The sequence below is a fragment of the Lagenorhynchus albirostris genome, chromosome 6 (assembly GCF_949774975.1).
Source record: "Lagenorhynchus albirostris chromosome 6, mLagAlb1.1, whole genome shotgun sequence".
Lineage (NCBI taxonomy): Eukaryota > Metazoa > Chordata > Mammalia > Artiodactyla > Delphinidae > Lagenorhynchus > Lagenorhynchus albirostris.
This window is the reverse complement of record NC_083100.1, coordinates 120960621-120982504: the sequence shown is the minus strand read 5'-3', so window position 1 is coordinate 120982504 and position 21884 is coordinate 120960621. Positions and strand designations below refer to the sequence as shown.

The 21884-nt window shown below is 38.0% G+C and overlaps 1 protein-coding gene across 8 annotated transcripts in view; it reads left to right on the top strand.

The window, feature by feature from the left end:
- The window catches only part of EPB41L5 (erythrocyte membrane protein band 4.1 like 5), a 165473-nt gene that overhangs the window by 57679 nt on the left and 85910 nt on the right, over nt 1–21884 (top strand). For all 8 annotated transcript variants that reach the window (XM_060153158.1, XM_060153157.1, XM_060153156.1 and 5 more), the window contains exons 4-14: nt 4182–4224; nt 5194–5272; nt 6233–6277; nt 6440–6492; nt 9614–9734; nt 9851–9938; nt 10726–10814; nt 13414–13483; nt 18178–18347; nt 19968–20074; nt 21162–21180. In XM_060153158.1, the coding sequence (XP_060009141.1) occupies nt 4182–4224; nt 5194–5272; nt 6233–6277; nt 6440–6492; nt 9614–9734; nt 9851–9938; nt 10726–10814; nt 13414–13483; nt 18178–18347; nt 19968–20074; nt 21162–21180 (884 nt within the window). The remainder of the gene's footprint in view (nt 1–4181; nt 4225–5193; nt 5273–6232; nt 6278–6439; nt 6493–9613; nt 9735–9850; nt 9939–10725; nt 10815–13413; nt 13484–18177; nt 18348–19967; nt 20075–21161; nt 21181–21884) is intronic.

Genomic DNA, 21884 nt, shown 5'->3' with positions numbered 1-21884 from the left:
GAAGCAGTGGAGTCATGTGGGCATTAGAAGTCAGAAATCATTCATTTGAAGAGCTGTTTACAGACTGGCTATAGGGCCTGGATAAGGGTGTGTGTTTATTCATGTTTTGGAAGCTCCCTAGGTGATTCTTTTGTTTAGTTTAGTAATACCTGTTGTTCTGTTTGTGATTATTATGTATATTTTAAGACACACAAGTAAGTAATTGTTCTTTCATGCCTAGCTCAATAGGATGGAAAAAAATGTAGCTTCCCATATCCTTTGAATTCTAATTTTATCAACCAAACTTTAGGAAATTAGAAGGGAGTTTGTTTCCTTTTTAATGTCCATGAGGAAAGAGAGCCATATTAGTTCCACACTGTGCATCCAGGAGTCTATGTCTGCATGCTCTCACTTTTATCTTCTGCTGTAATTTAAACTCAACTCCTAGAGATTCAAGGAAAATACTATCAGTGCCTGTCTCTGAGCTCTGAATTTTCCAGTCCCTGGGCTTGGAATGTGGAGGAGATGAAAGAAAACAGACTAGAGGATATGCAAACATGAACTCAGACCTTTCCCAGAACGTCACCAGGAATTCCCCCAGCTCCTAAATTTTACTTTAAACTGTGCTTGATGCTTTACCTGAGTTTTGGGTTGTCCAAAGGGAGTGCGGAGTGTAGAAGCTATTACATGCAGGTAGAAAACAGACTAAAATGCCTGCTTGGAAGAAAACGCTGATCCTTTGTCTCACCAGGATGATTGTATGTTTAATGTGCTTCTTAGAGCATTAGGGCACAAAGTAGAGATTAAAGGTCCATTTATGAGACTGGCCCTAAATGTTCTTAAACTGGAAGAAATTTGTTACAACTGTCTAAGAAAGACTAAGTTGTTATTGAAATAGTATTGGTCTGTCTTACATTAATGTTTCCTTCTCAATATCCCTTAAATTTATTCTGTCAAAATTTATATTTAGCCTGTTGATTTTCAGCCCATTATTAATTTCTTTACTCTTTACCAACACACACAATTTTTTTCTTTTCTTTGTTTGAAGAAACTCTGGAAGGAATCAGAAACCAGTAAATATCTTGGTGGGTGGGGAGTGGTGCATATGATGATAGAAGTTGGTATTGCAGGGGTTGGAGGGACTGTTGACCATATACCTTTTAATATTACCAAAAAATTAAGCCACATGAATATATTACTCATATGAAATATTAAAATAAGGGGGTCCATGATTATTGTTTTAAGTAAGAGTGTGCTTGTTGTAGACTAAGTTGAAAATACAGGAAAACACAAAGAAAAATGATCACCAGCCGTCTCAGCCACCTAGCTGTACCATCTCTTACTGCTTTGTAATAGATTGCCTCAGTCCAAAAGAAAAGGCATTTTTAAAAATTAATTAATTAATTTTTGGCTGTGTTGGGTCTTCATTGCTGTGCGCGGGCTTTCTCTAGTTGCGAGCGGGGGCTACTCTTCGGTGTGGTGTGCGGGCTTCTCATTGTGATGGCTTCTCTTGTTGCGGAGCACGGGCTCTAGGCGCCTGGGCTCAGTAGTTGTCGCACGTGGGCTCAGTAGTTGTGGCACATGGGCTTAGTTGCTCCATGGCATGTGGGATCTTCCCAGGCCAGGGCTTGAACCCGTGTCCCCTGCATTGGCAGGCGGATTCTTAACCATTGCACCACCAGGGAAGCCCAAAAGGCATGCTTTTATGTACAGTGGACCCATGACCAGTGTGGGGTTAGGGATGCAGTTGAAAATCAGCGTATAACTTCTATAGTTGGCCTTCTATATCTGAGGTTCTGCATCTGTGAATTCAACCAACTGAGGATTGTGTGGTGCTGTAGTGCACGTTTTAGTGAAAAAAATCTACGTATCAGTGGACCTGCAAAGTTCAGCCCCTTTGTTCAAGGATCAAAATGTACAAATTTGTACATTTTGAAAAAACAATTTATAATATGTTGTAATTTGCCTTTAACAATTTTAATGGGACTTCCCTGGTGGTGCAGTGGTTAAGAATCCACCTGCCCGTGAAGGGGACACAGTTTTGAGGCTTGGTCCGGGAAGATCCCACATGCCACGGAGCAACTAAGCTGACGAGCCATGACTACTGAGCACGCACACCACAACTACTGAAGCCCGTGCACCTAGAGCCCATGCTCCGCAACAAGAGAAGCCACTGCAATGAGAAGCCCTCGCACCGCAATGAAGAGTAGCCCCCGCTCGCCACAACTACAGAAAGCCTGTGCGCAACAACGAAGACCCAACGCAGCCAAAACATTTAAAAAATAAGAAAGAAAAACCCCAAAAAACAAAAAAACCATTTTAACAGTATACTATAAATAATTTTCCAGGTTCTTAACTACTTTTACTTTCATTATTTTTCATTGTTGCACAGTTCTATAATGTTGAAATACTTTATTTAACCAGTTCACTATTGCTGGATATACAGATTTCTTTCTTTTCTCTGATATAATTCCTTGTGGGTTAAATCATCCATAATGGTTTCTAGATGCAGAACTGCTGAGTCAAAGGCACATAGTTATTTTAAAGGCATAGTCAGATTGCCTCTCAGAAGGTGTGTGCTCATTGGTGTTCATTATGGTGAATGAGAGTCTCCCTAACTGTGGCTGCATGAGATGCCTGGGTGACCAGCATTCACTTCCGAATTCACTGCAGTATAATAGATGAAGCCTGAAGATAGGGCAACTCCCAGATCCATGGTTGTGGGGAGAAAACAATCTAGGGCATATAAGCAAAATTTATCTCATACCTAGTGTGTGATTGGCATTAGGCTGTAGTAGGTATTTTGCACAACTAAGTCTGGGGTTTTTGTACAGTAGATTCCTGGGCTTGGCAGTGATGGGTGAACTTGTCACTGTCCTAGTTGAACTCTTTCCAGCTGATAGATTGAATTATGTTCTGCCTAGTGGCTGGCCAAACATTGTATTAATGGAAAGATGTGTAAAACTGAACAGTTGCCAGATTAAAGTGTGCTTAAAAGTAGATGTCCGACTGCATTTATTGAGAGATGAGAGATGGCTGACTGAGTAGCCTGCACACGTGGAATCCAGAGGAGATACTGCGCTGTATTTAATTGCCTTTGGAGATGTCTGCTGACCATCTTGCGTCCACACGCAGAGGTACCTTGCCGGCACACTGGCAGTTCTGTGAATTTCACTTTTGGATCTTGGCAGAGAATGGAGAGAAGAGGCTAGGCAAATAATTGGCAAGAAAAGCAAATGGTTACAAGTCCGTTAACAATGCAGCCTCGTTTACCCACACTTTGCCTGTCTGGGTTTCTGAGACTGGAATCCTTAGCTCTGTGAGCTGTAGCACAAGAGCACTCCTTTGGGTTAGGGTGCTTGGAATTGTAAGCATGCTGAAGAGAACACAGTCATGTGTGTCTTAGTGCGATGAGTGCGTCCTGTCCCTGTTAGGACTTGGTGTAAAGGGATTAATAGTGAGAAGTGAGCTGGGAGTGGTTTATCAGTGGAAGTCTCTGGAATCGGTTCTTAGGTCTGTTTGTGTTTTTGGGCATTTCAGAGTGAAGAGGTTACAGAAGTCAGAAAAGGCTGTTACTGTTGAAACCAGAAGTCTGCTAATCACAATGTTACCTTTTTTTATTTGTAAAGCAAAGGAGCAAAGACTGCTTATTTAATAGATAGGGCCTTAGTTATGAGAGAGATCTAATTTTATTGTGTAAGGTCTTTCAGAGACCACTACTCTGAGTAGTACCTATTTTGTAAAACATAAGTGACATTGTTATTTCACCTAATTTGTGGTTATGATCTGTTAATAAATCTCACATTTTTATTACAAGAATGAACCAAGTACTAGAATATGAGGATACTTCTAATTTTATCAGTTTTGAAAGAGTCATCTTTTGGGGAACAGTGAGAAAAACTGAGGGCAAAATTTAGAATATCATCCTTGTTACTGAGAGAGCAGAGGAGATGGTTTAAGAAGTCATATATCTGGTTTTAGGGTTTTTTGTTGTTGTTGTTTATATGTGTCATAAGCTTGCTGTGGATTCTGGCCAGATTAACACTCCCCTGCTCTCCAGTTTTCAGTCTCACATTTGTTTTTCTCTTGTGAAATATTTCTGTATCCTTATCAGCAAAAGCATGATGAAAATTAACTTTTCGTAATTAAAATGTTAAGTTCTCTCATCTGCTTAAGAGCTAACTTTTTGTTTTTGTTTTCAGCATTGGTTGGATGGTACAAAAAGCATCAAAAAGCAAGTAAAAAGTAAGTGTTGAAAAAATTGTGAAAAAAATTGGAAATCGAATTATATATAATTGTATGTTAGAAACTGATTTCTCGTCGTAGGGACATAAGAAATCATGTTTCCAATGAGTTTCTTAGCATCTCCACTTTCTAAAAATAATTTCAATCCAATATACTGACCCACCCTGTAAATTATATAAGGTTGATGGTAATCTAGATTCAAGTGCCTTACAGTTTGTTTCCAGGAGAAAGGCTTGCAGTTTGGAAATGAGATGTGAGTTCCCATGAGATGCTTAACTTTTCTTTAGTAATTACTTATATTGGAATTTTTCTGTTTGGTGTCTGCCCTGCTCTAGAAAATATTTTGAGAATTTAAGGCTGTAACTTTTTTCTTTAATTAAGAATAATGAAAAGAAGTCATTCACATAAAATGTCAGTATTGTTCCTAGCGATAGTCAGGGGACAATACCAGTGTCCAGTCCGTAATCCATCATGTTTTCTGTAGTAACAGAGATTTTTAGGGCACCTCAACTCTTTTTACAAAGTAATGGGGCTTCTGAGAATGTCGAGGTTGGTGAAGTGGATTGGAAAGGATGTGGGCGGACTTGCCACGCGCAGTTAATAACAGGCGTCCCTCCTTGCTCTTGAGAAACAGAGCTCGGCAGGTTTTTAGGGCTGTCAGAGTGCATAGTCAAGACTTTTTCATTCAGCGTATTTGGCCCTGAACTATTAGACTTAATCTGGAGCTGTCTGTTCCTGGGAGGACAGATATGATGTGACACTGCTACATGGTGGCTGGTATACTTACAACGTCTGTTGATTGTGTTAGGCTTCATTGGGCCCGCAGTGGAACCTGAATTATTGCCACAATAATCTGTCACCTTCTGTCCACTTCAGTAGATTTTTGACAGATTTACTGACTGAAAATTCTTACTTATTTAAATAACCATATTGAAAAGTTACACTCCCTGTTTTTTCTTTTGATGGCAGTTGGTTCACCCTATTGTCTGCATCTTCGAGTTAAGTTTTATTCCTCAGAACCAAATAATCTTCGTGAAGAACGAACCCGGTAAGCCCAATGTCTGGAGCTGTGTGCGAGCGTAAAGTTTTGGTCAGGCTGGCTAAAGATGTCGGGAGGTTGCCTTTACAGTTCCTTCCAGTGTACAGACAGCTAGTGAAATGGATACTTTGCCCCTGGTAACAAGATACCAGACAAGATAATTTCATTTGGGGCAGTATTTTTTTAAGCGTAGAATGTTTTCCTTTACTTACCAGTTTTCAAAACAAACAGTTGGTTCTCTAGCATCAAGCAAACGTAACCAGTGAGTTCTGTTTTTAAGTATCATTGTCAACTCATGAATTTTAAATAGGACTGATGTGCTTCAGTACATTATCATATTGTGTCTATTGATGTTCAAAATGATCTATTTTCGGCCACTGAGAGTTGTTTCAAGTTGGCTCCTGACTTTCTTTATTGAAATGCCATTGATTATTGAAAAATGTTGAATCCTGATTTTGCTTGAATAGTTTTCAGTAACTTTAAGTAAGTTACAAACATTTATTTTTATTTTGTCTTGCCTCAGTATTTATTCATGGACTCTGTATTGCATATCTATGACCATGCACACATACTATTTTTATTAAGTAAAAAATTGAATTGCTGAGTCCCTTTAGAAGGCGTTCCTCTTGAACACTCTGCTAGTGGACAAGATTAGAGCTCTTACCCCTGCGTACATTGCCATATCGTTTTACGTATGAGGTGGCTGTGTCGTCACAGTGAAGGTGAAGCAGATCACAGAGCTCATTCGCAGTAATTTGCGAAACCTTTTCTTTTGAGGGGCTACCCTGTACGCTGGCCCATCCTCCTGACACTGAGTGCCCCTTGTTTCATATTCTTTTTTCCTTTACAGACTTTATTGTGGGTAAAGTTTTGTAATTAAGAATGTTTCTTCTCAGATTAGAAGAGCAGGATTATTTTTCATGGTAGATTGATCTGTTTAGTTAAATTTGTGCCTTTTATTTTTCTTAGGTACTTATTTGTTCTTCAATTAAAACAAGATATTCTCAGTGGAAAGTGAGTATTAGTTTAAGGTAAACCACATTTTCTTGAGTAGTTGAAAAATAAGTTCTTAGTTAATTATGAAAAAGAAATGGTCAAAGTATGTCTTATTTCCATTTATCGTAAAACAAAGGTCATGACACTGGCGTGTTTAACACATTTGTGTTCTGCTCTCAGATTGGAGTGTCCTTTTGATACAGCGGTTCAGTTGGCAGCTTATAACTTGCAGGGTAAGCAGTTTTTTATGTTGCCTGTTAAGAGTGAAGCATAATTCTTCTTTGTGTGCATTTGAGGAATTTCAAGAAATTCAAAGTGGTGTGTGAGAAAAGAACAACCACGGTTTGTGTCAACATGTATCAGGACCCAGCTCTGCTTTTCCCTCCTTTTAGATATTGCCTTCTTTTTCTTCCCTTTGTCTTTACTTGCTCCCTTTCCATCTAATAGTGTTTTCAAACAGAAATTGCAGTCTACTTGATAATTCAATATCTGTTTTAGTTGGATCCTCAGCTAATTTTTTTCCTTCAAAAAGAATGCAGGGATATATGAGCAAATTGTTGCTGTACCACCTGGTTTGCTTTCTTTAGTCTTATCCTTAAAAATAAATCCATGAAAGAAATACTTAGCATGTATTTAAAAGTTCCTGATGGTTATTTGAAGAATTTTTTAAGAAGCGTTTTCCAGTCAGTGAGATTAATGAAAAACTTACCCTTTTGTACCTTGTTACACTGATCAAATATTTGTTGAACTTAGGTATTCTCTTCTGAAAAATTGATGCTTTGGGAAAATAATAATCTTCAGTCCTTGTTCACAAAAGGGAAAGAAATATCCTGACTGGAGTATCCGTATATACTAGAATAAAAGCAATATTTAATGATTATTAAGACATTACTAATTTTATGCTTTTTTGGGGTGATTCCATATTATCCCCAGTCTGTCTAAGATCAGCAGTATTTATTTTCCATTGTGTGGATAATAATGAGACTAAATTTTCATGTTTTATGGTAAACCTATTATTTTGCTTATTTTGTACTTCTCCTATTTTAGAAAGCATATTTTTCTGTCGATAGAGGGATTGGTGACTGAAGGAAATTTCTGTACTTCAAAAATTTGCCGCTAGTGTAAATTGTAGTCTGTCTACAAACTAAAACTCGTTTTCTCATCTGCTGGAAAGTCAAATAGATAGTAGTTTGGAAGTATTGTGCCTCTAGCACTGTAATGATCACGCTGTATAATTGCGTGCATCTTTTCTTGAAAGCACATTTTTTGTTTTATTAATTGCTGTGTGAGGTTGTTAATTCTGAAACTCTCAGATCTACAGAAAAGCTGTCACTTTCAGCATCTGTGTTCCACCACTTACTGCTTCTTATATTCTGTGTCTCATAAGTTTTGTGACTGCCAAAGTATACACTTCTTGAAAATATGATTTTTATACATTTTTTGTCTATTTAACAAAACACTCATTCAAAGTAATGCTCACTAAGTACTCATTGTCTGATTCATGCATGTGGCTGTGTAATATTCTCTCTTAGCCCTACCTATCATATTTTTTCCCTGAATAAAATCTTTCCTCCTTTTCTCTTGCATCCATGGCACCTTTTTTTGTTTGACAAGAAAGTAGGATGTATTGGTGGGCACACACAAGGAGGGACGGCGCCAAGGCTGTCGCGAGGGCAGGGCCCGCTGCGTGTCCAGGGGCCACGGTTAGGGGTGTACTCGACCCCACAGCCATCCGGCGTGAGCTGGGTCTCTGCCACCGTGCTTTCAAATTCATCCGCGTTAAACTGCGTCAGTCCCCACATCTTGGAGATGAGGAGAATCTGTGGTGGCCAGGGAACTTGAACTTGGCCCTGTGGAGGGCCTCGATCACATGCTACTTGTTCTGCAGCTTGGTGCGGGTGACATTGTGACTTGGCCAGTGTGGACCCTGGCCACTGTGCCCTGGGCTTTCCAGAGGCCCCTTGCATACCTGTCTGGAGCCCATCAGCTCCAGCACAGGACAGCATCCTGTTGGTGCGGATGACGTGGGAAGGGTGGGGCTGCACGCAAATGTGAACAGCATCTTTGCCCCGGCGTTTCACCTGGTCCTCGTTGGCACAGACACGGGCAGCCTCCAGGGCTTCGGAGCAGAGCTGCTCATCCTCATCCGACGCCATGTGGCCACACAGTGGGTGTGGCACTGCTACTGTTGTGATTCCTCCAAACTTCAGACTACGTCTTAGGCATCCCGTTGTCCCGTGTCTAGTAGCTTACCAAGTCCTACTAACTATTAAGGTCCTGAAGAGTGATTCAGCTGGAGTGTTACTCCCATCTTCATAAAATGAGCTCCTTGCTTCGCATTTATGATTTTCTGTTTTATCAGAATAATCTTTATCACTTTTCTCACACTCTCAAGTTCAGTTTTTCTTTACCATTTTAGTATATATCCTGAACAACATTATGTAGCAGATTTGGTTTGGGGCTTCTTAAAGAACTTGTGATCCAGACAGAAGAGCATTTTGTTCAGCAGTGAAGTAGGAGTGAGAATATTTTCCAAGGTTGTTGTGAAGTTCAATGACAGTACATCTGTAATATGTCTAGTGTGTAAATTAGATGCTCAGGAAGCAACAAATTATTACCATTTTTATGATCAAAGTAGTTCTCATGTACTTTTTCTTTCCACAGCCAAACTTTTTATCAAAATGGAAATATTTTAATTAGAGTAAAATATTTTTTTAAAGGAAATATTTCTAAAGAATAGAATATTAGAATCATTGTTTCCGCTCCTTCCCCAAGCCCAGTTCAGAGATAACCACAGATGGGCACATAAATGTCTGTTCATTGCCCAGTTCTTTTCCTGCTGCCTTCACAAGGTATTTTTTAGTAACTTTTTTTTTGTTATTTCTTTGGGATTAATAATTTAAAATTCCAGGAAGGACGGTGATTATTTCTTACAGTGATATTTGATGTCATGTTCTGTGCATATTAGCTTCTTAACAGATGCCAGCTAATTGTTTTTTAAGGATTGCTAATATTTTTGTTTATTCAATATACGATCAAAAGGTATTTCTCTATGGAAGTCTAAAAGAGGTTTTCAAAAGCTAAACATTATAGCATATGAATAAATTAAGAGAAAGACATTTAATTGAAAATACACTACCAACCGCAAGTGCTTGATTTGTGTGTACAGACAGATAAGTCTTAAGTCAAAGCTAGATTTATTTTTGGGAATGGTCTGGGTGTTATGAATGCCTTGTAGTTTAAGAAAGAATCTAATCTTCTTAGCAGTTTTTATTAATATAATGGGTCTTGAAGAAGGATTCAGCAGGAAGTAAACTTATTAACAAAACATAACTGTGAAACTTACGTTTATAGCTGAACTTGGTGACTACGACCTTGCCGAGCACAGTCCTGAACTTGTGTCTGAGTTCAGGTTTGTGCCCGTTCAGACGGAAGAGATGGAGCTGGCTGTTTTTGAGAAATGGAAGGAATGCAGGTACCGTCACATCACCGCAACAGTGATTTCCTATGTTTTCTTCTGTTTCTCTGCTTGGTATAGAATTCATTGTATATTCATAATCATCTTAAAATTTTTTGTTTTTTAAATTTCAGAGGTCAGACACCAGCACAAGCTGAAACCAATTATCTGAATAAAGCCAAGTGGCTAGAAATGTATGGGGTTGATATGCATGTGGTCAAGGTAAGCACTGTGTGGTGATACTTCTTAAAAGCGTTATTCCTTCAAGACTCAAGGTGATTATGGATTCTTTCAGTGTGAGGGGGAGTGTGGAGTTTGCAGGGCCTAACACCGGGTTCTTTGAATGAGTGGTTATGAAGATGGAGGGTAAATACTGAATGATGGGAGTCTCACACAGAAATTCCTTATAAGAGAGAGGAGAAACAGCCAAAATCTCCAAAAAGGTATGTCTTTGGTTTTAAGCTGTTGCTGTTGTGGTTTTTTTTGTTTTTTAACCCACTTTTTATTCTTTCACTTCATATTCATTTCATCTTTTATCATGTAAGCTGAGTAGGCTCTGTAAAAATGAAAATAATTTAGAAAGTAAAGTTAAAAATTTGTAGCTTGAGAGGACTTTGATAAGCTGTAGTCTAGTACAGCTTATGTAGTGATTTGTTATTTTTAGTTTAAGAAGCTAAATTTTCCCAGAAAGGCAGTCTTTTTCAAAATCTGTGATTTAAATAGTGACTAGAATTTGGGAAGACTCTGGAAAGCTTTCTTTGTCATGGGAGTTAATCACTATGTATTTCCAGTGAAGACATACCTTAAAACTATAGTGTCTATTAATATGCATGAAGTTTACTGAGAATGTGATTTTGGGTTCTTTAATTGTTGAAAACACCTTCATATTAATACTAGTCTGTATGTAATTAATATAATTCAATATGAAAAGAAAATTAAGCAGTTGTGTGAAAATGTGAAACCTGTTTTATTCAGGTAAAGCTAACACATGTTGCTCCCCTAAAATTAGGCCAGAGATGGGAATGACTACAGTTTGGGACTGACCCCAACAGGAGTCCTTGTTTTTGAAGGAGAGACCAAAATTGGCTTATTTTTTTGGTAAGCAGAGTTAATGTCAAAGATAATTACTGTTGTTTTATTTTTTTTAATGAATAGAAACACTTATATGAAGTTAGTACAGAAAGCAGAATTTGGAAATAGTTCTGGCAAGCTTGGAAGTGAACTGCAGCTATCTCCTGTCATCCTCCTGTTCGTCTTTAGTCTTCTCCCCCGAGGCAATTTTTTAAAGTCTTCTAGTTGCATTTTCCATTAGTTTCAAGGTATGTCAAAATACATGCCTTAACATAGATAGCATCTAGTTCTGTGTATTAAGTGTTCACATGGCCACTCCCTCCGTCCCACAGTTATGTTGCTGTCTTGAGTGTGCTTTGTTTCACGGTCTTTCACTCCCCACCCACCCGCCCCTTTTGTGTGAAAGAGATAGTAATACTTCTGCCCTCCTTTAGAGCTGTGCTTCTCTTCCTGGGTCCCAGCTTCTGTCATCCATACTTCTAACTTATATTTCATGTTACTTTTACATCAAGGGTAGATATTACTTGGGTTTCATAACCATAATTAAGTTCTTCAGGTTTTGTCTGGTTGTTTCTAAAAGCTGAAAATCAGGAAATAGTGTTTATATTATTATGTGTTTGTCAGAACCAGTGTGGAGCTAAGTAGTAGCCTGGGTTATATACATGGGCTGAAGTTGGCTGTTGGATATCAGTTGTTTACTTCTTCATAACATGCCAGGACCCTTAGCTCAGAGCCCGCCAGTGCCAAACTCAAATTCTTACACATTCAGTTGCTTTAAATACAGCCCAACAAGTGTAGTTTTAGCCATTCAGAGCATGCCTGGTTTTGCATATCTCACTGCAAACTGCACTTCACATCTGCTAGCCGTGGATAAGCAAATGCTGTAGCTGTAAGAGACCCCAGACCTCTCCTGCTCTTCGGAGCTCTGTGGCTCAGAGACCTGTCCCCCTGCCGCTGGATGCCAAGCCCTAGACGTGGAATTCCCCTGCCTCTCTGGTCTTCCTCCCTCCTGGGAGTTCCCTTACCCTCTTCCCCTCCCAGGTGGGAGCCCTGGGCCGCTTCCTCTGGAAGGTCTGCGGCCTGAAGGGACCCCTCAGCAGAGCCCCGCTGTTCAGTGCTGCTGTCTCCTGCTCCCGTCTTTTTCTTCATCAGCCCTGAAATCCTTGAACTCACAACTGGGATTATGTTTCCTTTGTTTTCCTGGAGCTCTTGGCTCTCATGCACCCCACACATCTCTTTAAATGACCTGCCTTTGTCTCCTTGAGTTTTTTCAAATCCTCCGGGGTTGCCTGAGCTGACTCTTTTCCAGTTGGAACTGTTGACTCTTCCAGGCTGCTCTCCAGGTTTTATCTTGGGACTTTGTTTTCCCATTTTCTCAGTTATGAATCTGTGTCGTCTTCCATATTTTCTTGTCTTTCCTTCTGTTTTTCTGATACATCCTTAAGTAATGCCTAAGAAAAGGGTGTACGAGGTAAATTATTTGAATCCTTTGATGCCTTAAAATGGTTTATTCTTCTCTTATGCTTTCTTGATAACTGGGCTGAGAATGGAATTTTAGGGTGAAAATTATTTTCCCTCAGAAAGGTGAAGATAGTATTTCATTTTTTTTTTGTACCTCCTAGAGATTCCCTGGGACACTTGAGTGTAACACCTTTATACTTGTCCCTTGGGTGAGAAAGCTGTATTATGTATTTCTCTAGTCCTTAAGTGTGAACTCTCTGAGCCTTCCAGCTTGCCCACTGGGCGGGTGGAGCATCCTTCATGGCCAGAGAATGCTCCAGGTAGAGAGATAAGGAAAGCATCATTTGTACTACCTCATAAGAATCAATTGAATTAATACATGTAAAACACTTAGTAGAGTACCCGACACTTACTAGGCACTGTGTAAGTATTTGTTAAACTTAAATGCTAGATTCTCCCCTCCTGTTATACTTCTTTATTTACTTACTGTTTTAGTACAGCTCTTGTAAACAAGTTCTGTTTTACAATTCTATTTTAGATAAGTTATATTTAAAAATTAGTGAGAGTGAGAGTCATGTTGTTTTCACATTCACAGGTCATAGAAGTACAGAGATAAGTTTGGTAGGTTGCTTAGGATTTTTGTACAGGTGGGAGATGGAAAGTGGGCCATAGAGTGAAGTTTTAAAAATTTTTTATTTCTTAAATTAAAGATGTCTTTAATCAAAATTGCTATAGAAAATAGAGTTGAAGATCAGTAAGTTTTTTTTTATGCCTTTTAAAAAGCTTTATAGTTTTTCCTATATCCAGTTCCTGTGCTGCTACTGTGACATTAGGCTTGGAGAATCTCTTCCACCGTCGTTAGGGGCCTATGAATATATATGATATATAGATAGATCTTCATTTTCTCTTTTCTTAACATTTTTAATGTCTTACATATGTGCAGCAGAAATTTTGCCAAAGGTATTGCTTTTGAAAATTTTTTTTCTGTTACCTTAACTATTTTTTAGATTGGAGACTTTTTTGCTGGGCAGTGCAGGTTATGTTTACCCTCTTATCCAGCTTTCAATTCAGAAGTCAGATGATTAATATGCTTGAAGTAACAACAAAGTTTTTAAATTCAGAGAACATTTATTGAAATCCGGCTGTTACTCTCACATTGTTATAGGCCCAAGATAACCAGATTGGATTTTAAGAAGAATAAACTAACCTTGGTGGTTGTAGAAGATGATGATCAGGTAGGAATTATATTGTATTACATATTTAACAGTGACTGTGTTATATGGTAACTTAAGGCTCTAAAAGGGGGAACACATGTTGTTTTATAGAGCCATAGAACAGAAACTTAGTGTAATTAATAACTTAATTAAGTAATTTCCTGCTTTAGGTCATACCATCCTAAAACTATAGATTTCTGTCTTTAAGGTTAAAGATTAAATAAAAGACTTCTCTTGTTCCTTTGTTGACAATATATCTCAAATATGTAAAAATTTATATTTAAATGGCTTTAGTCCCTGATCAAAAAGATTAATCAAAAAGATCTACCTAATAAATTCTTTAATAAAGCCTTCTGTACTAAGGATTATCTTTTTTTCAGTTAAATCTAGTTCCTGATTGATAAACTCATAACAATACGAATGCATCTCAGATGAATTATGCTAAGTGTAAGAAGCCCGACTCAGGACTTCCCTTGTGACCTGGTGGTTAAGAATCCTCCCACCGGGGCTTCCCTGGTGGCACAGTGGTTCAGAATCCACCTGCCAATGCAGGGGACACTGGTCCGGGAAGACCCCACATGCCGCGGAGCAACTAAGCCCATGCGCCACAACTACTGAGCCTGTGCTCTAGAGCCTGCGAGCCACAACTACTGAGCCTGTGTGCCACAACTATTGAAGCCTGCCTGCCTAGAGCCGGTGCTCTGCCAATAAGAGAAGCCACTGCAATGAGAAGCCTGTGCACCACAAGGAAGAGTAGCCGCCGCTCGCTGCAACTAGAGAAAGTCCACACACAGCAACAAAGACCCAACGCAGCCAAAAATAAATAAATGAAATAAATTTATAATAAAAAATGAAGCCCAACTCAAGAGATTATGACTGTATGATTCCATTTATATGACAGTCTAGGAAAGGCAAACCTGTAGGAATAGAGAATAGCTCACTGATCCTTTGAGACTGGCGGTGTGAAGATGCTTCACTACAAAGGACCAGCACGGGGAATTTGGGGGGGTGAGAGAACTATTCTGTATCCTGATTTTGGTGGTGGTTGCATGATCCTCTGCATTTTCAAAACCCACAGAATTGTGAGTAAATTTTAAAAAAGTAATTTTACTGCATGCAAAGTAATAAGTTTGAAATATACGTATAGATGGATACAAATAAAAGGAAATAGGGGAAATGTTAAAAAGATTTGTTTGCACAGTGAAGTGTGAGTAGTGCCACTTAGCAGAACCTAAAAAAAGAAGATCCTGAAAATTAGATGAAGCAGTTACAAGTTTTTTGAAAGTTTTAGGTTATATTACTGAGATGCACGCAAAGGATTGCCCTATCACACAGGTTGGAAGAAAATCAGAGACAATAAGAGAGCATTTTAAAAAGAAATCTCTTGATGGCACAGATGATCATTATGTTATCAACAAATGAGTTGAAAATGATTCAGAAGAGGCAGATTTCGCATCTAAAAGCAATCTATTTTACAAATATTTTCCTTTTTATGTAAGCACAGATGCGATTAAATGATATTTGTATGTAAATCTAAAGGAATCGTTCAAGAAGAATAAAATACAGTTCTGTGTGATAAGAAAATATGGTCATAATTTAATGGGTGATACCTGTTCTTACTGGGTCATAAAATACTTGTGCATCTCACAATTGATAGCATTTTAGATTTGATCTAATATAGTATTAGCTTCTTGGATATCTTTTTGAGGATACATATAAGCAAATGTGTATATCAATTCTCTTTTTTAAAATTTATTTATTTAATTTATTTATTTTTGGCTGCATTTGGTCTTTGTTGCTGCGCGTGGGCTTTCTCTATTTGCGGTGAGCGGGGGCTACTCTTCATTGTGGTACTCGGGCTTCTCATTGCGGTGGCTTCTCTTGTTGCGGAGCACAGGCTCCAGGCACGCAGGCTCAGTAGTTGTGGCGCGCGGGCTCAGTAGTTGTGGTTCGCAGGCTCAGTAGTTGTGGCTCACGGGCTTAGTTGCTCCGTGGCATGTGGGATCTTCCCAGACCAGGGCTCAAACCCATGTCCCCTGCATTGGCAGGAGCATCACCAGGGAAGTCCCCCTCAATTCTTTTTTATGCAGAGGTTGCCATACTTACATACAGGGTTCTCTACTTATCCTTTTTAAACTTTATGTTCTAACTTGGAATGTTTTCTACGTCAGTACCTAAAGTTGTTCTTCATTCTCATAAAAGCAAACTAAAATGCATAGTATTCTAGTGTATGGTGTACTCTAATTTATTTAATCAGTTCTCAATTAATTGACATTCACTCTTTTATTCACTATATATAATTAATTTGTACACTGGCAGGTAACTGTAGGATAATTTCCTAGAAGGGGGTTTGTGGGGTTGAATGGTTATGTGCATTTGTCCTGGATATAGAGAGGTCCTACCAGCTTGCGTAGTTTTTAGTGTACAGGCCTATTTCCTGAGAAGGAGTTAAACACATTTGTATCTGAAAGGTAAAAAATGGAATTTCATTGTAGGTTTACATGTTATTTCTGTTATTATGAGTGATATTGAACATCTCTTCATACATTTGAGTTACTTGAGTTCCTTTTTTCTAAACTGTCTATTCCTTTGCCCATTTTTCTTTTGGGTTATTGGCTTTTTTCTTATAGGTCTTGCCCTTTGTCACAGACATTATAAATATTTTATCTAATAGTTGTTTTTCTTTCAACAGTGCTTATTGTGGGTTTTGTCATGCACTTTAAGAAATTTTAAATAGGTGAATTTATTAATCTTTCATGGCTTCTGGGTTTTGTGTCATAGAAAGTTTTTCCCTGTTTTGAGGTTATCTATTTTCTCATGTTTTTTTCTATGTGTAGTTTCTGTTGGTAAATTTCATTGAAGTATAACATTCATTCAGATAAGTGTAAAAATAAATGTACAGCTTGTGTTGAATTCTTATGTATACTTGTATGACCAGCACCAGGATGAGGAAACAGAATTGCAGCAGAATTAAATTTCTCCTGTGCTCCGCCCCACAGGTACAGTTCCCCAAGGGTAACCACTCTCCTGGCCTGGCTTTAAGACCAGAGATTAGTTTTTGCTTATATTTTGGACTTTATGTAAATGAAACCTGGCTGACTGTTCTCTTTGTGTCTTGCTTCTGTATTATTTCAGGGCTGTAGCTGTGAGCTTTCACCCCTGCTGCAGCAGGTGGTTATAGTTGGCGCATTCCTGCTGTTATATAGTATTCAGTTTTGTGAATACACTAGTATTATCCATCCTGCTGTTGATGGACATTTGAGTTGCTGTTAACTTTTGGCTAGTAAGAAGAGTGCTGCCCTGAGCCCTGGCATGTGCGTGTGTTTGGCTGTTGTGGAGGCCGCCACACTGTTTGCCAGCCTGTCTACACACTCAGCTGCACTCCCACCCTGAGTGTCTGAGAGTTCCGTTTATTCTTTGCCTTGTGTTTGGAGTTCTCGTTCTCATTTTACCCATTCTGGTAGTAGAATCATTTTGTGGCTTTAGTTTGCATTCCTCTGATGACTGCTTCAGTTTAACACTTATTTATATATTTATTGGATGTTTGGATAGTCTTTCTAATGAAGTGCGTGTTTAAGCCTGTTGTTGATTTTTCTGTTGGGTCGTGTGCTGTTTGTCTCATTCAAGAAGTTCTGTTTGATACAGCTAAGGTCTGAGCCATAGCTTCTCTCTTTCTTCCTCATTCTCGCAGGGTATCATTCTCATGTTTTCTAACCTGTTGTAAATATAACCACATCATGAAATGTGGTAGAATGTTTTATAAATCTACATATATATTATATATAATATACATATGTATTAGGGTGGGGGTTATTTTTGCAGCTTGCTTATTTTGCCTAAACAGGTAGACCTAGTTCATTCACTTTAACCCATGTATAGTATTCTGCAGTATGAATAAACAATACTGCATTGGTTCATTCATCTTTTATTCATTTATCTCTCTGTATAGTTTGTAAATAATATCATTGTTTACTTTATTACATTTCTCATGTTTTGGACATTTAGGGTTTTGTTCCAGTTTTGACTATTATAAATGAGACTGTGAAGAAAATCTTTGGGTGTAAATTCTGGTGTTGAGAAAGTCTTTTCCCCTAGAGATACAGGATAGCTTAGTGGTTACAAAGGTAGGCTCTGGACCAATGGTTAGGTTCAAATTCTGGTTTCCTCTCTTAGTAGCTTTGTGACATTGGGCTTAATTTCTTGAGCCTCAGTTTTCTTATCTGTGAAATGGAGATAGTGATAGTATCTACTCATTGAAGCAATTCATGTGAAATTCTTGGAAGAGTGTCTATGAATGTTAACTAGTGTAATTAGATTCCTGGTTACTAATTAGATTATGGTTACTATAATAAAGAATGTGGCCACTTTTAAGGCTGTTACGTATGTTGCCAGATCTTATATGAACCTTTAAATTATATTATACATTTATCCTGAAGTATGGCAGATAAAGGCTCATTTTATGTCTCTGAGAAATGAGATCATGTAAGTAGAGAGAAAATAGGAATAATTTTGTATTGGCTGAGAAAATGGGCAGCTTGATTTTAACTCTGCCGTTTTATGTAGTAGCTCTAAAGAGTGTCAGAGTCTCAGGGAGCAAACTAGATGCTTTATTATTTGATTCTTGCTCTTGCTGTGCTTGTATTCATAGCTGAATGCGAGGGGACAGGACCATTGGAGCTAATAATTACCTCTGTTAACATGCGTTTCTTTCTCAGGGCAAAGAACAGGAGCATACGTTTGTCTTCAGACTGGATCACCCCAAAGCGTGCAAACATTTATGGAAGTGTGCTGTGGAGCATCACGCCTTCTTCCGCCTCCGAGGCCCTGTCCAGAAGCATTCTCACCGATCGGGATTTATTCGATTAGGGTCGCGGTTTAGATACAGGTGAATGTTTATAGCTGCTTGCTCTGCCTTTCATTATTTCATAGGGGCCAGAAAATTTAGCCCAGCTTCTCATTTTACAGATGTGGAAACTAGGGCACAGAGAGGTGAAGTGGTTTGCCAGTGTTTTCCATTGGCCAAAATAAAAGAAAAAGTGGTACATATTGTTATTGTTTGTAATTTCCTGAATAGACAGGAGAATATTGTAATGGTGTAATGGATTTCATATCCTTCCTGATGTTTTTGTTTCTTCCTTTTTTCTTTTTTTTTAAGGAGTAATTAACAATTTTTCCAGTTAAAAAAGTTTTTTTTATTGAGGTATAGTTGATGTACAATATTATGTAAGTTTTAGGTGTACAGCATAGTGATTTATAATTTTTGAATGTTATATTCCATTTATAGTTATATAAAATGTTGGTTAAGCTTACTTATTTTATACATAATAGTTTGTACCTCTTAATCCTCTACTGCATTGTGCCCCTCCCCACTAGTAACCACTATTTTGTTCTCTGTATGTGTGACTCTGTTTCTTTTTTGTTATATTCACTAGTTTATTTTATTGTTTAGATTCCACATATAAGCGATATCATACAGTACTTGTCATTCTCTGTCTGACTTACTTCACTTACATAATACCCACCAGGTCCATCCATGTTGCTGCAAATGGCATTATTTCATTCTTTTTTATGGCTGAGTAATATGCCATTGTGTGTGTGTGTGTGTGTGTGTGTGTGTGTGTGTGTGTGTGTGTGTATACCACATCTTCTTCATCCATTCACCTGTTGATGGACATTGATGTTTGCTTTATGTATTAATCCCCAGTTTAAATCCACATAACAAGAGTTTTAAGGGGTCTCCATCCAACAGCTGGATACCATGTAGAAAAAGAGTATGATGCAGTACTGGGAAATTAATCTGGATGACATTTCTGGTCCTTATAAACCTGACGTTCCATTGTTCTTACGACTCCTTGTTTGTTGGTCATAAGGTAGAAATGTTTTGGTTTACCTCAGAGTAGCTTATTGATGGTGAGTTTTCGGCATGTCACAAGAATCGTCAGTGTAATTTAAAGAAGGAATGGATAATATTAGTAATGTGGCATCTTCACTGTGTGTGGGGTTCATGCAAGAGAGCTTCTATTCTACTTACATTAAAAGTGGGGAGGTGTTTTCTTAGCAGAATTTAAATGGAAATGAAGGTGAGTAGGACAATAGTTTTAATATTTCTGGAAAAGTGATCTGAAAAGTATATCACAGTTAGAAAAAGTAACTGAAAATCTTGAGTTAATTGTACATTTTGCATTGAGGAGTGTGGATGGGAAAGAGAAGGGAGTTCCATAAAACGACAGATATTTTAAATTTATTTATTATGTTCTTAGGTGATGTGCATGATTAAGAAAAAACAATATAATTTGTGTTGCATCTTTCACACAAGCCTAAAGAGTGAAAGAATGGTGTGGTAAAGAGAGACGTCAACACTGTTTTTCATAGGTCATTCAGGAAGGAAGTTCAGGATGGTTCTCTTGAGGAGAACCTCAGTGTAGACTTTCTCTCATTTTTGTGTATCTGACTACTGTAGGCCTCAAATTCTCTTATTCCTGTTAATATGCCTCATTTATTTTAGTGGGAAAACTGAGTATCAGACCACAAAAACCAATAAAGCAAGAAGATCAACATCCTTTGAAAGGAGGCCCAGCAAACGGTATTCTCGACGAACTCTGCAAATGCAAGGTGAAGTGCAGCCCTGTTTCAAAGGACTATTCTTCCTGGCAGTGCATCCTGTGCTGGTATTGTTGGCTGGAGAGGAGGCTGCCTCGGTCCTCTTAGTCTTTTCCAGACAACTAAAGTACTCTTCTTTACTGAATTTGGTTCTAGCATAATCAGTTTTTAAGAATACACGGGGGAAAACTGCCTATACTGTTGCTGAGATCAGACTTTATGCTAACCCCAGTTCTGACACTGTGCTGAGTTTGTGTTCAGTTTTTGTTCTTACTATTTTAGTTCTTCTCTAGAGCAACATTTTCCCTCCGTTTTTGACTTCCAGGTCTCATTCATAATAATCTGTTAAATCCCCGCAGATATATTTTAAAACATTTGTATATGATGAATAAATTTTTTATTTTGTATGTATTATAATAATATTAAAGGTTCTGTTAAGTACAGTTTTTATATTAATCATCAGTGTACATGGTACATAGACATTTCCAAATTCATAAATGTTACTTGCTGTTTGTTACTTTAATTATGTAATACAGAGAATGGTTTACTTTGACCAGTAAGCTGAAACTTGTGTTTGGTTTCAAATCTGAGTTTGTATTAAATTACAGATTGAATTTTAAGTATGTCCAATGTCAGAGTTATCACCAGTTATCCAAAAACAACTTCCGTGACCTGATGTTGGCAGTATCAGTTTTTTAAAAAACTGATTTATAGCTATAATTTTTGATGTATCTATAAATTAAATAATATGTAGCTATAAATGAAACCATTTCAATTTGTTTAAAACCCTTAGTTACCTCCTAGACTCCACTGATGATTTTTCACTGTCAGCTCACTCTAAAGGCTTGTGGATGGTTCTGTTTTTTTAAACGTATGCTCATTTTATTGCCTTACTTAAAAATTGGAGATCATTGTCATCATTTACTTGAATGGCGTGAGCCATAGAACACTTTTGTGAAGTGAAGATTTTTAAATCTGTAGTTGGGAAACAGCTTACAAAGCAATGAGTCAAGATTTACTTTTGTGAATAGTAAAGCAGTTTACCATGTTGGAGGAATCTAATGGGATGTTTTCTGTTTTTTTCTGTCGGCAAGTACAGGAAAACCTGAAGAACTCAGGTGGGTAATGTCTTGCAACTTAGGAATTGAAAACCGAATGTTTTAATGTTTCTGTAGTTGCATCGTTAATTGAACCAATGTCTGTTGAAGGTCTGTCACAGTGTTCACTTACCCCTGAGCACGGTGGATCTAGCAGGGAGCAGATAAACACATCATAATGCTGGGTAAAATGGACAGAAAGAAAAATAAAGCAGCTTAAAGAAAAAGTGTGGGCTTGGTGGCTGTGCTATTCATAATGAGAATGACATATTGTACGTTTGTTATTGGCCTGTGACTGAGGATATAAAGATGAATAAACTGTAGCCCTTGCACACAGGAAGCTCAGAGAACAAAGGTTGATTTGTACACAAGCAGTTCATTTTATTCCTGGGAGAAATCCCACTTGGTCATGGTGTACAGTCTTTCTTTATATTACATGTTGCTGGATTTGGTTCACTAGGTTTGTTGTGGATTTGTGTGTCTGTATTCATCAAAGACACTGGTCTATAGTTTTCTTGTACTGTCTTCATCTGGTTTTGGTATCAGGGTAATTCTGGCTTCACAGAATGAGTTGGGAAATGTTTCTCTCTATTTTGGGGGAAGGTTTTGTAAAGAATTCTTTAAATGTATGGTAGAATTCACCATTAAAGCCATCTTGCCTGGACTTCATTTGTGGCAAGTTTTAAAATTTCCAGTTCAGTGTCTTGTTGTAGATCTATTCATAT